We start from the raw sequence: 14277 nt of genomic DNA, 5'->3' as shown, positions 1-14277 counted from the left end.
TTTAACTCCACGTATCTAGGTAAGACATACAACCTATATTTATTTAGCTCTTCCTCATACAAGATATAACAAGTCAATGTAAGACTAGAACAACTACAAGGATCTCCCAATACCATCAGTTTCTGTCTTTTCTAATGAAACAACATAAAATAAGATTGTTTTATCATTTTCTCTTTCTCAATGGCAGAGTCACTCTGGCGTGCACCATTTTAGAGGTGCACAAGTGGAACAACCTTGTTTATCTGTGATGGCTCCCTAGGCAGCTAGTGCAGCATGTCCTTGTATAGTGATAGTTTTGGAGACCTGCCAGCTGAAAGGTACGCTGAATTGAAAGACTAGACACAAGGTTTTCAGTTTTAAGAGCATAACTTTATTTTACAAATTACAACCATAGAAATGCAAATGCAATATTCAAAACTTAGGCTTTTTTGCAAGATATATCACACCAACAGAAATTGCAAAACTGCATTCCAATATGAATGCACATGCACACACACACACACACACTCACTCACATACATTTATTTTTGAAAACATACAAATGTGAGGATTGGCATAATGCATTCTCTAGCCTCTTACCGTAAACTTTCCAGTCACCACCAGACAACTAACCCTTACTCTAAATGTAACTCTAATCTTCACCGAAACAAAGTCTTAACCCTCATACAGCATTCTGAAGGCATGTGGACTCGCTGAAATGTTATAATGTAGAAATGCCTCCCCAGCCACGGAACGACGTGTTAACACACAAATGCACGTGAAAACACACATACTGAAACACAGACATTCACAACACCTTACCCTATAAACCTGCTACACATCAATAAGAGATTATTTTCGTTAACCACCTGTATCCGTTTAACCTCAATATTAAAAAACCACCTGTGGTTTTGTAAAGGCACACACACAGACTATATAATATCAGCATTGCAATAATGTACATTAATATTGATTGTCTTTGGTTTGGCATGTCAAAGCTATTCCTCCTTCAATGTGCTAGTAGGTATTTAGCTATTAACAGTCCCATTGCACACAGAAAATAGAAATGAACACATATACTTACCCTACTAAAATTACAAATGCATTCATTAAACAGCATTGATGATGGCAGAAGCTGTTTGCGGTTTCATTGTTGTTTGTTATAAAAATTTAAAATCTGTCAAGCTACATTTAAGAAAATATCAATAAACACTTGTACTCATTGTTTAACTGTACACAAGAATGGCCTGTATAAATTGTTGCGTTACTGAGAGTTTAGGAAGGAAGAGTATTTAGATCAACAGAGCTGAAAGTAGCTGAGGTAGCAAATAGCGGAAGAAAAAGGAGCCAAGACTAAGTGGAAATTATATAGAGGAACCATGTAATGCCATAAAAACAAAACTGTCAACTTGTACAAGAATATTGCAACTACTCTGATGATCGGGTCTCTTTTGGTATAAAGCAATTAGAGTGCTTTATTACTGAGGGGTGGAGTGACAGCCTTGGTCTACTTTCACACCTGTGGCTCAATTCCAGAAATACATTGTTGTTCCAGTCTAGTTTGATTTTCCAATAACATTTCATTTGAAACCAGATGAAATAACATGACGTGAGTTAGGAGTGGATGCTAGTGTGTGGTTGCTATGTTCGTACTTGAGTAACTGCCAGATTACACAGGGTACGGCTGTTCGATTTCTAAATTCGAGGTAACACGGTTACCAAATGATCTTGTGTCATGTTTATTTGACAGTTCCCATAATAAGCAATTGATCAATTCAGTCACATTATGCGGTTTGCGTGCCTTCACACCACTTATGACCCACAGCAGAGTTTTACAGTGAGTGGACAGAAACCAGATGGTGTAAGGTGTAAGTGCACTTCTTTTGATCATACCAGGGATCGTGCCATACCAATTACAACGCTAAAGAACCTAAATAAGACCAAATAAGGAAATGCACCATAAGAACAACAAACAATTTTGGTATCAAAGGAAACTTAGAAACCTTACAGTCCACATAAACAGTTTTATCCTAACAAGCTGGAAACTCTTCCAGCCCACCCTCAACCCCTACCCGATCATGGCACCTGGTTGGCCTATGGGCTTTTGACAACATGTAAATAGAACGTCACATACAAACGAGCCCCTACCACAACAAGTGTTCACAAGAAAGCCTTTGCTCTTGGCCTCCAGCTGTTGTTGCAAGTGGAAATTGTTTTTGAATAAAAAAACACACTGCGTTCCCTCCTGCGGTCCAGACAATGTACAGACAACAATTCCAGCATGGGTTATTGTGAGACAGCTCATACTTGCAACATCGATCTGGAGAGAAGAGGAAGAGAGTTGTGGGACTGTTTCCAGATCAGCAGTTAGAGTGATGAAATAGGCCCCGACCCCCCTCTAACATGCAGGAAATCTGGAGACTCGGGGATGGTGTCTGAAACCAAGAAAATTGTAGATTCATGAGTTAATCAATATATTATCAAATATACATAAAATGTATTTGTGCTGACATGGAAATTTAGATATGAGAGAGTTTGCACACTTCCTGCTCAAATGCAGATGTTGGCAAATGACACACGACAGTATTACTTTTCATATCCTCCCACTCCTCAGAAGAAACTGAGAGACTTCACAGAATCACAAGTATTTTTGCTTGAAATACAAAAAAAAGGGAACACAGACATCTTCGGTCTGAGTTGTGACACGTTACAGATAAGAGGGGAACTGCTGCTGGTTAAATTCCTCTCAGCTTAAGGTCAGCAGGCCAAAAAAAAAAAAAAGATGAAGAGGAAAGCTGTAGGAAGTGTAGCTTCTATCAACATAACACGAAACCTCAGACAAGAAACCAGGCTGTTTAATCTGCATAACGACTGGAGACCAGTAAAGGAAATGAGCTTTGGCAAGGAAAATCTACCTTGACAAATGGAAAATCTTTTGACAATCTGAAATTTTTTTTCCACAATTTGTAATGGTTATATCATTATTTGTAGCTCTATCTAGAGGAGAAGCACATCTGTAATGTGAGATGCCATGAAGGAGTGGAAATTTCCATATGTCACATACAGCAAGCAAAGGTTTTCCTAATAGTAACATCAGCTATGAAAGAATGCCATGTCAATAGGTATTAGACTGTAATAGCTTTTGTTTTTGTTTTTGAAACCTTTCAAGTTCATAAAAATAATGTGATCTTCCAGTTTTTAGTTCTGGTTCTGCCCTTTCTGTCTGAGTTGCCAGAAACAGAGTAGTCTAACTCAGTATGCTTGGAATGTCTGCACAGGTGCCCCAGGGATCGGTAGAAAAACAGTCTAAACTGAACCCCTTCAAAATTGTAAATTTTTCCGTTTTATTTCAAGTTGCACTGGAGAGCATGGCTGAAGGGACCATTAGTGTTAAACGAGGGTGTTGATGGGTAGAGAGTGACAAGGCAAGAGAGGAAGGTTTCAGTTGTGTAGGCGACAAAAAATTAACTCCCCGAACTGATCCTTTTTCTTTGTCACATCAAGTCGACACAGCTGTTTTAAGTGTGAGCGTGCAAATTTGCACAAAACTGTAAGCTTCTTTCCTCTTAACACTTCCACTGAAGGCAGGATGTTTTAACAGAAGCACGCAAAGTTTGGTCTTGCATCAGTCTTTTACCAGGTCAAGTGCATTTTGAAATATTATTTTTTTCACAGCTATGTCCTGTAATACATTTACATACTGTACCCTTGTACATTGAAAGTATCAAATATCAGTGTCACTTCCAGAATGTTAATAGGGTATTACTTATGGTAAAAGTGCACACTCTTTCCCAAATCGAAAACTACCCACGTTGCCATGTAAGTGAACCTGATATTCACACTCGGTTTTCTTTGAGCTACAGTGGTGATCAGAGTAAGGTCTGAGCCAGACTCGGGGAAAGTCTTAACAAAATAGGTTAAATAACTGTCCTAGGTTAAATAAATGTCCTAGCCTGTGCTGAATGATTTAGTATTTTTCTTGTTCAATAAACATTAATCAGTGGCTGGCCGCTGTCTATTATAAAACTCTTTGTAGCAGTCTGTATTGCTGTCTTGGTCTGAATTTCACTTCCCTTTAGATGGTGTTATGATGTATGGCTACTTGCGTGTGTGTGTCTCCTACCTTCTATTGGGAAGAATACGTCCCCATGTGTAGGAGGGGAAAGGGGGGTTCCTGGCTCAGACAACAGGTGGCGTCCTGTCTCAGAGGACTGTCTGGTCATGATCTGAGAAACAGTACGGGTCTTAATCTGTGGTGATCCCCCAAGAAACACTGGGTTCTCATGGCCATGGGCTTCACTGAACATACGCAAACACACATACACACAGGAAAGAGAAGCATACAGATGAGTAAGAAATGCTGCTCTGACCCAATCAACTGTTGCAACACTCATCTGTTGCTCAAGACATTTAGTATGTCTGTCACATTAGTGTTCAAAACCAGTTTGTTGTTGTTCAGAAAGGAACATTTAATACTATACCAAATTGATTTGAGTTTATTTAATTATTTACAATAAATGTAGACAAATATAGAGAATATATTATTGGGCCCATATAGGGTGTATGTTCTTCCATAAGACACCCCACTGACACACATTACAGTGTAGAGGTAAGTGTAACAAATGTTAAGGGCAAAAGTCCTTTTATTGTACAATTTGTCTTTAAATTAATGTAGTAATCATTTATTAGTGCTTTAAAGCAAATGTATATTTGACTTGTAATGGTGTAATTCAACTGTTATAACTGGCAGAAACAAGCTAAAGTATTGTCTAAGACATATAGCTAGTAAATGCAGCAGTTAAGTAGCTATCTGTGTAAACACTGCTATTATTCTAGAGCAGCTGTGTTTTGAAGCTGGTCAATGAGATCAGCTGTCTGACTGTGGGAAAACCTACCTGTCCATTCTCACCAGCTCTTGTCCACCTGGGAGAGAGGAAATAGGAAATGGGCTATTGTGAATTATTTGAAACAGAGCGGAACACTACAGATACAGTGTGAATGTACTTCCTATTTTATGAAATGTAGTTAATCGACCCCACTGACAGGAAATATGAGTGAAACAAAACACTATGGGGAACGAAGTGTGAGAGATTTATGTTTGACCCATAGCATGAACAAGGAACTGAATGTGTGTGTGTGTGTGTGCGTGCTTGGGTGCATATCAGCAATACGTACGTCTGCTTGAATGGGCACTCTGCCTCTGTTTGTACACAAGCACTAGAATGAGAGGCAGAGAGAGCAAAGCCAAGATGCAGGCTGCTATGGCCAAAGCCACCGCCACCGAGCCTGGGAAAGCAACAGAGAGACTGTGTGTCAAATAAATTGAATCACTTGCTAATCATCCATTTACTATGTACACTAGCCTTAAATAATATTACATACTTCCAGATGGTGTGGGATCCCATGCAGTGCACTCTTGAGATCCATTTCTCCCTTGAAAGAGAACAAAAAAGACCAAATCTTAACTAACAAAACGTTTGTCCTACTTAGCAGCTTGCAAAAGACACTGTGGTTTATATAAATTAACTTCTTTCCATTCCAGTTTATCATATGCTATGTTATAGCATGTTCACAAAAATGAAGTGTCCTTACGTGGTGTAACTGAGAGAACGATGTGGGTGTGGGGCACCTGCGTAACTTTATGATCCTTGTCAAAATCTCGGACCATGCAGCAGTAGCGACCCTGATCCGCATAGGTCACGTTTTGCAGAACCACCCAGAAGTTTTTTTCTGAAGCTCCATATTGCACACTGTGGTTACCATGGGAATGACCGGTGATAGTATGCCGCACATGCTGCTTGTAACAGCGCTGGTCACTATGTGGCGTGAAAAGCCAGGCTTCCTTCAAGATATCGGTTTTGTGCAAGGCAAAGCCTCTCTGGGAACACACCAGTTGGACAGTTGCACCCTCAGGACAGGTGTAGTACAGGTGGGGGGCAGAAACAGCCAATGTGGAGTGGGTGTGGGACATCCCATTTTTGGCTAGAGAGAGAAAGATAAAACACATAAATGTATGCAACACATGGCACAGTTTTATCCACTTTTGTTCTCTAAATAAATACCACCTCAAACAAAATGCGATACTTCATATTGATGTCAGCTGTTTTTTCCAGACCAGAAACTATATTAAACATTGCATCATATGTTATATAAACAGAAAAAAAAGTTATTTAGTATGTAATAGTAGTAATGTATGTCAATTATGCTAATGCAACTACAACATGATGTTTATTGTAAAGTTCCAGCTGCTTTTCAGATGCTTGGATATAGGAGATATTTTAAAGTAATTATATATTATAAATATTTTAAAGGTCAAGCCTCGATCTTTTAAGACAAGAGTTCAAACAAGAAATTGTTTGGTAAATCACAGTTCAAATAATTTGGTGATGTTGAGTGGGACAAAGTTCCTGCCGTGTACCACTAGTCATAACACAAACATCTACAGTGGTAGTAATTATACTTACTACTTCTTTCAGTATAGATTTAAAGCCCAAGTGCAATCATTTTTCATGTCCTCTTTTTGCACACTGCATGCTTCCTGGTTTTGTGCATTTGGTGTAAGTACTGTTTGTTTCCTCTTCTCCCTATTCGTACTGTGGTTAAAGATAGTACGTTGTCTGGTTAAAATAACTATAGAACCTTCGGTGGAAGTTAAACTGCCTGTATCTCTGTCAGTTTGACAGAGAGATACTACCCAATACATATGTCGTTCGGTAACTCTTTTGCCATCAAACCAATTTCTGCTTCTGTTGTGTGGTATCACTGGTCAGTGATTTCAGCGAAATGTCCCTTTAATTCTCAGAACACTATAGAGTGACACAGATTTCACATATCTTTGTGCACAGCCAGGAAACTATATAGACATCTGTAAGATGTTTCTTTACATATTGTATAAACCACTCTCCTCTCATTCTCATATACTGCCTTCAACCACATCCTGTTTAGACTTTAGTGCAACACTGGAACACACAGAGTAATTCTTTAATATGTGATTTGAATGAGGATTTCATTGCAGTAACGCAACAAACTAAACAGATCCTCAGGGATAACCAGTAAGAAACCACTATCTTAGCCTCAGCAAGAAAACAATATGGATACAAGACAATCTATAAAATGAATACACACTACACACATGTAGTGCATATAAAATAATATAAAAGCTCTGTATCACCTTCTCCTCTTACAAGATTGTACATAAAAGATTGTTAGTGTGTTTTTGATTCAAGAATGGTAAGTGCTGCAAAGACAACAGCAAGACATGCACGTGAATTACAAGTATGTGTGTGGGTGGACTGGCTTTAAAGAGCATGCATGCAGATATGTATTGATGCATTCAGAGATTGATCAAGTATAAGAGATTTTACGGTAAATGTGTGTGGGAAGTGTGTAAGGAGTATGTGTGCATGTGGAGGGTAACTGGTCAATGCCAGGATTTTAGGAGGATTTCCTTCCATACTAGTACACAAACACAACTCCCACTCTTCCATCTGTCTTCCTCCTTAAGAAACGCCAGGCAAGTTATATCCCGACCAACACCAATAATGATGTTACTGCAGATGTTTTGCATCTGCTGTCAAAGTGAAAACACACTGTGTAACAGACTGGACGGCAACATGCTGAAAGTGAAAGTGTAAATCCACAAAAAGCTGTTGAAGTAGCTTTGTGCAATCCACTGCTTTTAATACAAGTAGCATAGCATAGTCCACCACAAGAAAGACTTTGTGTAAGCTAGAAAATAAATGAGGAAGCACATAAACTGTTTTAAATATTAAATGTCACTGGTACATTTTAGTGACTGGTTAACATACAGCCGAATAGGAAATACAACAACTAACAAGCTAACAATTTTTGCTTTTTTATAAGTGTGTGTGTGTGTGTATGTGTGTGAGAACTCTGCGTTAACCATTGTGAGCAAGGAAAAGCAATAGGAAGACCAGGGAGGGTGATTAAAGTGAAACTGTTGCCCCCGCATCTATTCCTCTCTCCTTTGTGGGACAATAGGAGGGGAAGCCCTTCCGCTCTCCTGTTTCACACCCACCCTGCCTTCCTCTCTGCCCTTCGTTTTGACAGCTCTTTCCCAGTTTCTCCTATTTACACTAGTGTAAGATTTGTGGAGAGATAAGAGTCATGCTGCATAATTAAATGCATATATGTGTATATTAAGTTAACTTTATTAGAAGTGCCTTTTGCTTAAAGTTCAGAGATTGAAAAGCAAAAACTAGAACAAACGCTGGTCTAGATTACCATGAAACACTATATACAAATGTACAATATGTCAGGTGTAACTTCCTTCCAGGATAGGTCCTATAAGAAAAGAGTGTAGACAATGATCATTTGTTTCAGCATTTTAGGTGCCAAGTGGGTGGTGTTACCTGAGCTGTCTTGATGTGGTTGCAGCGAGGTAAAAAAAAAAAAAACAGGCAGCCAGCTCTGCTTTGTGTCTGGAATAGACAGGATTTCTTTCACTGGTGTACACCAGACATCTGTGTTTTGGCTCTATTACACACAGAAGTTTTCTCCTCTGATCACTGTTCTCAGGATCTTGATAGCCCCTAAGGGCACCGAAACGGGCCCCCTTTTGTTTTTGTGTGAATGCCACCTGTTAGGGACATGTTGCCTCTGACAGGTTTCTTTTCTACAGTCAGAATAGATTGTGTGTATTAATTACACATCTAGATTTCTGCTTAGACCTTCTGCAGAGTATGCAGTACTTTTATTACTCTTGTGTATAAATTGTGCTAATGAACTACTACCAGTTAGTCTGGTATGTTTTCATTTGCACAAATTCTCTACCTGCGTTTGCACAAGTGCTGCCCCCTCAACACACATACACAGCTAAAACCCCACCCTCATCGCACCTACTGTTATGGTAATGATCATCCACCCCATTGCAGGGTGTTAATGAAACCAGCAGGAGAGTCCCAGATTAGCCCATCCACACACAGAACGTGACTTTCAGTAGAAACTTCTATCGTAAGGAGTAACAAACAGACATCTTTTTAGCAACAGGAAGTGTTAAAATGTGGAAGTGGTTAAGGGTCAATGATGAAGGTTGTCATGTTCAGGGAACCAAGATATTTGACTATAATAACACGGTGTGTTTTCTTACTTTGTGGGATAAATATGCTTGTACAAGAGCTATTTAATGTGCACAGAAGTCAGTCAACGTGCCTCTTCTTCCTATAAATTTACAGTACTTAGTAAATTCAGGAAAGTGATTAACTGGTTGAGTAATGTAATAGCTTTGTAAGCATAATTGCAACATGGGTTCCTCAATTTATAATCTGCTTTAAACGTAACTGGGCCTTTTTCTACTTTTGAAACATTAAAAGTTCAATCATTACATCATTGTAACAAACTTTCTACTGTTCACATAGTTAGCTTGTTTCTTTTTTTGGTCCTTCCTGCGTTCCACTTTGTAGCATTTCTCATAGCATGACTTTAATGTTACACTGTTTTTATCCATGTCTGTTTAAGATCTTCACTAACAACATGTTAGTTTTGCTGCTTTTTATTGCTGTGACTAGAAGCAGAGTCAAGGCTCTATCTGTACTTGTCAATGCTGTATCCTTGGGCAGTTCAGAGAAACACCATTACACAATACAGTCTTACTTGAAAAAAAGAAGGTTGCTGGTATCTTGGGTTTTTTCAAGTTATTTAATACTCACTGCATATTAAATATCAGACGCCAAATTACAAATGCTTGGCAGACCTTTAAAAACGGTGTTACCCCAGATATCACCACAGAAGAGTGAGCTCCCCCCACCTCCACTGTTTCCTTATTACTCATGCACATGCAGCGGGCACCCACAAAGTGTTGCATATCAGCACCCCCACTGGCCTAGTCAGGCTTTTCTCGTCACTGGGACTGGCCCAGAAAACCATTTTTAATTGCTGTATTATAATTGTGATTTATTCAGTTAGGACTCAGGGAATCGATACACAGCACAACCTGTGCCACAACAGGAGGAGAAAGTTTGCCCAGAGTGACACATCCTGTGCAGTTCATTGACTATTGTCCTCCATAGGGAGCTAAATGCTTATCTATACTGAGAGGAAAGGAGGCACTGATTATTGCACTGTTATCTGAAGTCTTGTTTTGAGGAGAAGAATCCTGTTTTCATCATGGGATGATAGGAAGGAAACTTCCAAACCAAGAAGACATAACATGACTTAAAGACACTGTGGCTTTAAAGTTAGTAGTTGATCCATAAGGATTGTTGATGTGTGACATTATATAGGCCTGCATTCATAATTCAAAGACTTTCTTCAGGACAAGTCAGTCTGTAAGTTCAGTAAACATCACTAGCTGCCTGAAAGGGGTGAGTGTATCTAGACCACATCCATCGAAGTGCGCACCGTGCGTCTCTGGGGCAAGAACTCCTCTTCTCTCCTCCAGCGTCAGTTGCCTAAAATTTAAGCCGTGCCAGAATCCTTGGTAAAAAAAAAAAAAACTCTTCTTTTGAATCAGCACGAAACTAAACAATGATGTGAAAGTAACGCAGTAAATTGCTGGATCCAAAGGTCACCACACTCATAGGTGACTGCACACGCCTGTTGTCTTAGTGCCATATTAAATTAACCTATGTAGCTAATATTTCCATATTTAAGCTTGAAATAAAAAAACATACAGTTTTGTGTGAGTACGAGTTTAAAGTGGATTCACACTTCACTACGTCTCAGGGAGGAGCTTTAAAACAGCTTCACACCAGATGTTCCGTCTCAAAACAACAAGTTTAAAGTAGGTTTGCTCAGTTTTTCCAGAAACAACACGCATGTGCTTGGTCAATAAAATAACATACATGGTGAGGAGTATGAGGAAATGAGACAGTGGTGGCTCACAGAAACATGTAGCACTGGACTGTCTGGGAGCAAGTTATAATCTAAACCACATGGAAAATACGCACAAGCCATCAGACGCCAAGTTCACACTATGTTACTATATTACTCACATATTATAGCACATTTAAACTCACTCCATGACTACTCGAGTCAACTGGTTTGTCAATAGACAGAAGCTGTCAACAAGCTGCCACACGCCCGGAACAGTGCGATCATCCGTTTAAACAGCGGGGTTTACAGGGTGGAGGGTTTTTTATTTCTTACCTCCAGCTGAGGAGAAGACAACAGCGCAAAAACCAAATATGAACGTCTGAGTCCAGAGTGATGTCCGATAGGGTCTCCCCTCCATGGCTGGGTTGATGTGGAGGAAACAAACAGCGCGTCAGGAGTTGGACTATCGGGCTGTAAACTAACTATACTACTAACTAACTAACTAACTAGTTACTGTTCCTTTACTCTTAAACTAAACCGTCTCCAAACACACACACAGCTGTGTGGCGGGGCCACAGCGGTACTGGGCGGACGGGGTAGAGGAAGGCCAGAAGGGTGAGGGAGGAGGGAAAACACACGGGGGGGTGAAAGGAAAAAGGGAAAGAGAGACGAACGATGCAGAGAGCGTAAACAAAGAGGGAGAGCGGAGCGCAAACACAAGGAGGCGAGAGAGAGAGAGAGAGCAGAGAGGGGAGAGAGAGAGGACGGGACGAGAGTCAGCAGGAAGGAGGGGGGAGAGAGGGAGAGAGGAGAGAGGGGGGGAGAGAGCTACGCAGGAGAGCGAGAAAAAAACAACACAAAACAACCAACAACAAAACAAAAACCCCAACACACAAAAACCGACCCCCCCCTCCCCAAACCCTCCCTCCCCCATCAAAAAAAGTAAAAAACAAACCAACAAAAAAATAAAACCAAAAGAAACAAAAAAATCCACAAAAACCTAAACAAACCCAGCAAAAAAAAAAAACCAAACAAAAACAAAAACACCAAAAAAAAAAAGACTCGAGCAGAGATAGCGAAGGGCAGATAGAAGAGCGAGTCGAGAAACCGCGAGAGAACCAAAAAAGATAGAGCGCTCGAGAGTAGAGAGATACATTCGCGCAGTCAAAGGATAGAGAGAAATAGACGCGAGAAAGGAGAAAAGAGCGGCGAGAGTAGCGTAGGCCGGAGAGGCGAACGAACAAGCGAGAGCAGAGGAGACGCGCGAGAGAAGAGAGACGCAAACAGTAGGAGCAGCGTCTAGCAAACAACCACACCAGCGGAGAGAGAGCGAAAAAAGAAGCGAGAGAAAGTAGAGAGATGAGAAGCTAGATCGAGGGCCAAAATGAGAGAGAGAGAAGAGAACAAAAAAATAAAAATCTATATCGAGAGATATAGCGCGAACCCCGGAGAGAGAGCTCGACTGATCCAAAGCAAAGCGATATATCTGGAGTCGAGAATCCCGAGAGAGCACACGTAGAAGAGCGAGTAGTCTAGAAAACACTAACACCAAAGAGAGCGATCTATGAAAAACCACAGATATTCGACCTCTAGTCGAGAATCGATGTCGATCGATATCGTAGCTATCGAGCAAACATATCTAGCCAGAAACAGATTCGAGCTCGATAGCGCTCGAGAGCCATCGACAACATAGCGAGATATAGCTCAACAAAACGCGAGAGATCTCTCGCCCAAGATCTATCACGTCTCGTCTTATCTAGTATCTCTCGCGACAAAACTATGATATCGATAGAACATCCAAGCGAGCGATCTATATACAACCAACCCCACCCATAGATCTCTCGATCCTATACCCCCATTTTACCTGCGCTATCTCCATATAGTTTATATATAAAAAACCGCGAGCGCATCTCTCTCTCGACTTCGCTCTCTATAGCTTCCCTCGCCTCTCTCTATATCTCGCTCTCTCTGTCTCTCTCCCTCTCTCTCTCTCTCTCTCTCTCTCTCCTCTCTCTCTCTCTCTCTCTCTCTCTCTCTCTCTCTCTCTCTCCCTCTCTCTCTCCCTCCCCCTGTCTCTGTCTCTGTCCCCCTGCTTCACTTAACACCGACACCTGTCTCCTCTCTCATTCCCACACATTTTACCTTCTGTCTTACAGGAACCCAAACCCAAAAAATGCAGCGGGTCCACCAACACTGGCTGAATAACAAAAATATGAACACCACAAAAGGGTTAAGAAAAGCTCAGCACTTTCTTCAATTCTTTTTCTGTGGATATTTCTTCTGTTCCTGATTATGTTCTCATGACTAGAAATGGTTCCTTTTCTCTGGTCTCTCTTATGTGTCAATGGTCCTACCTGATTAAATATAGTTTAATAAATGCATTGGTTGAAGTTTATAAACGCCAAGCACAAAGGCTGTCCATCTATTATTTAAACTGTCCAACCACTAATTTGAATGTACTGCTTGATTTGGTTATTAATAAAAATAAATATATAAAATATCCTCTTGAAGTGCAGTGGGAGAGAAACTGGGAGGATGAGTAGGAGGTCAGATTGTTGGAGCAGGACAAACTCTAGCTCCATTTGATACTTTTGTTTTTGTATCTGTCAGTGGTTTGATGAAGTAGTTTCTTTTAGCATACATTTCTGTCTGTCCTCACTAACACTAGGTTTTCTTTTTTAGTGAGTGGGTGAAATGACAGGGAACCAGAACCTTTGGCTGCCTTTCAGTATCTTTTCTCTGCCTCAGTTATTCTCAAGATTTCCTTTGGGTTCACACAAGATGATTTTTCATTCTGTCTGTAAGAAAATATACTTTTACTGCGATGTGTCATTCTCCCATGTCAGAAGAATCCTAGCTAATAGACAGTCCTGTATCCCCATCAGGAATACAGACAGCAACATGTTGATTTTTACTGGAAAACCTTATTAATCACGCATGAAGTAAATGGTGTATGAAGAAGTGGGCAGGGGGACTGCAGCATAAGGTGTTGAAAATCAGAGTTTAATTACAAGTTATTAGTGTTAAGTCATTGTTGTTAATTAATAAATGCTGATTACAACATCGTTGAATTGGCCTCTTTATGAAGTCCTGATTTGTGCTTGATGTTTGCTCTGTAATATAGCATGATAAATTGGTTCATAATAATGATGAATGGCAAAGTTAGACTCACCTGCAGGCCCAGCTGACACTGTTTTTTGGAAATGATTTGTGAATGAGCACTGTCAATAGTGTTTATGAGATTCAAATGTAAAGGTTTTCCCATGTCTCTCCGTTTCTCACACAGACCTCAACTACCATCTATGTTCACATTATTGATGAGAATGATAACCCCCCAGAGTTTCCTGAGGAGGAGTACGTCACAGTGCTGAGCGAAGGACCAGAAACAGTGGGTGCCACCATTGCCACAGTAACAGCCATTGACCCAGATGAGGGTCTGAATGGCATCTTGCGATATGCTATCACTCAAGGAAACTTGAACCAGACCTTCTTTATTAACAACATCACGGTAAGACATAGAAACCA

At 40.3% G+C, this 14277-nt stretch overlaps 2 protein-coding genes across 2 annotated transcripts in view; one reads left to right on the top strand and one right to left on the bottom strand.

Moving 5' to 3' along the window:
• The window catches only part of cdh23 (cadherin-related 23), a 143504-nt gene that overhangs the window by 114291 nt on the left and 14936 nt on the right, over window positions 1-14277 (top strand). Inside the window, exon 38 of the mRNA XM_026354390.2 lies at window positions 14039-14260. Within this exon, the coding sequence (XP_026210175.1) occupies window positions 14039-14260 (222 nt within the window). The remainder of the gene's footprint in view (window positions 1-14038; window positions 14261-14277) is intronic.
• vsir (V-set immunoregulatory receptor) lies at window positions 437-11320 on the bottom strand. Its single transcript, XM_026354391.1, has 7 exons — window positions 11086-11320; window positions 5572-5961; window positions 5362-5412; window positions 5155-5265; window positions 4875-4902; window positions 4103-4278; window positions 437-2414 (listed from the first exon to the last, which is right to left on the bottom strand). Exons 1-7 carry the CDS (start codon window positions 11168-11170, stop codon window positions 2347-2349), a joined length of 909 nt encoding a protein of 302 aa, XP_026210176.1. The 5' UTR covers window positions 11171-11320; the 3' UTR covers window positions 437-2346.

Source organism: Anabas testudineus, chromosome 15 (assembly GCF_900324465.2).
Source record: "Anabas testudineus chromosome 15, fAnaTes1.2, whole genome shotgun sequence".
NCBI classification, from domain to species: domain Eukaryota; kingdom Metazoa; phylum Chordata; class Actinopteri; order Anabantiformes; family Anabantidae; genus Anabas; species Anabas testudineus.
The sequence above is the reverse complement of the archived record's forward strand: the minus strand, read 5'-3'. Positions and strand labels throughout refer to the sequence as shown.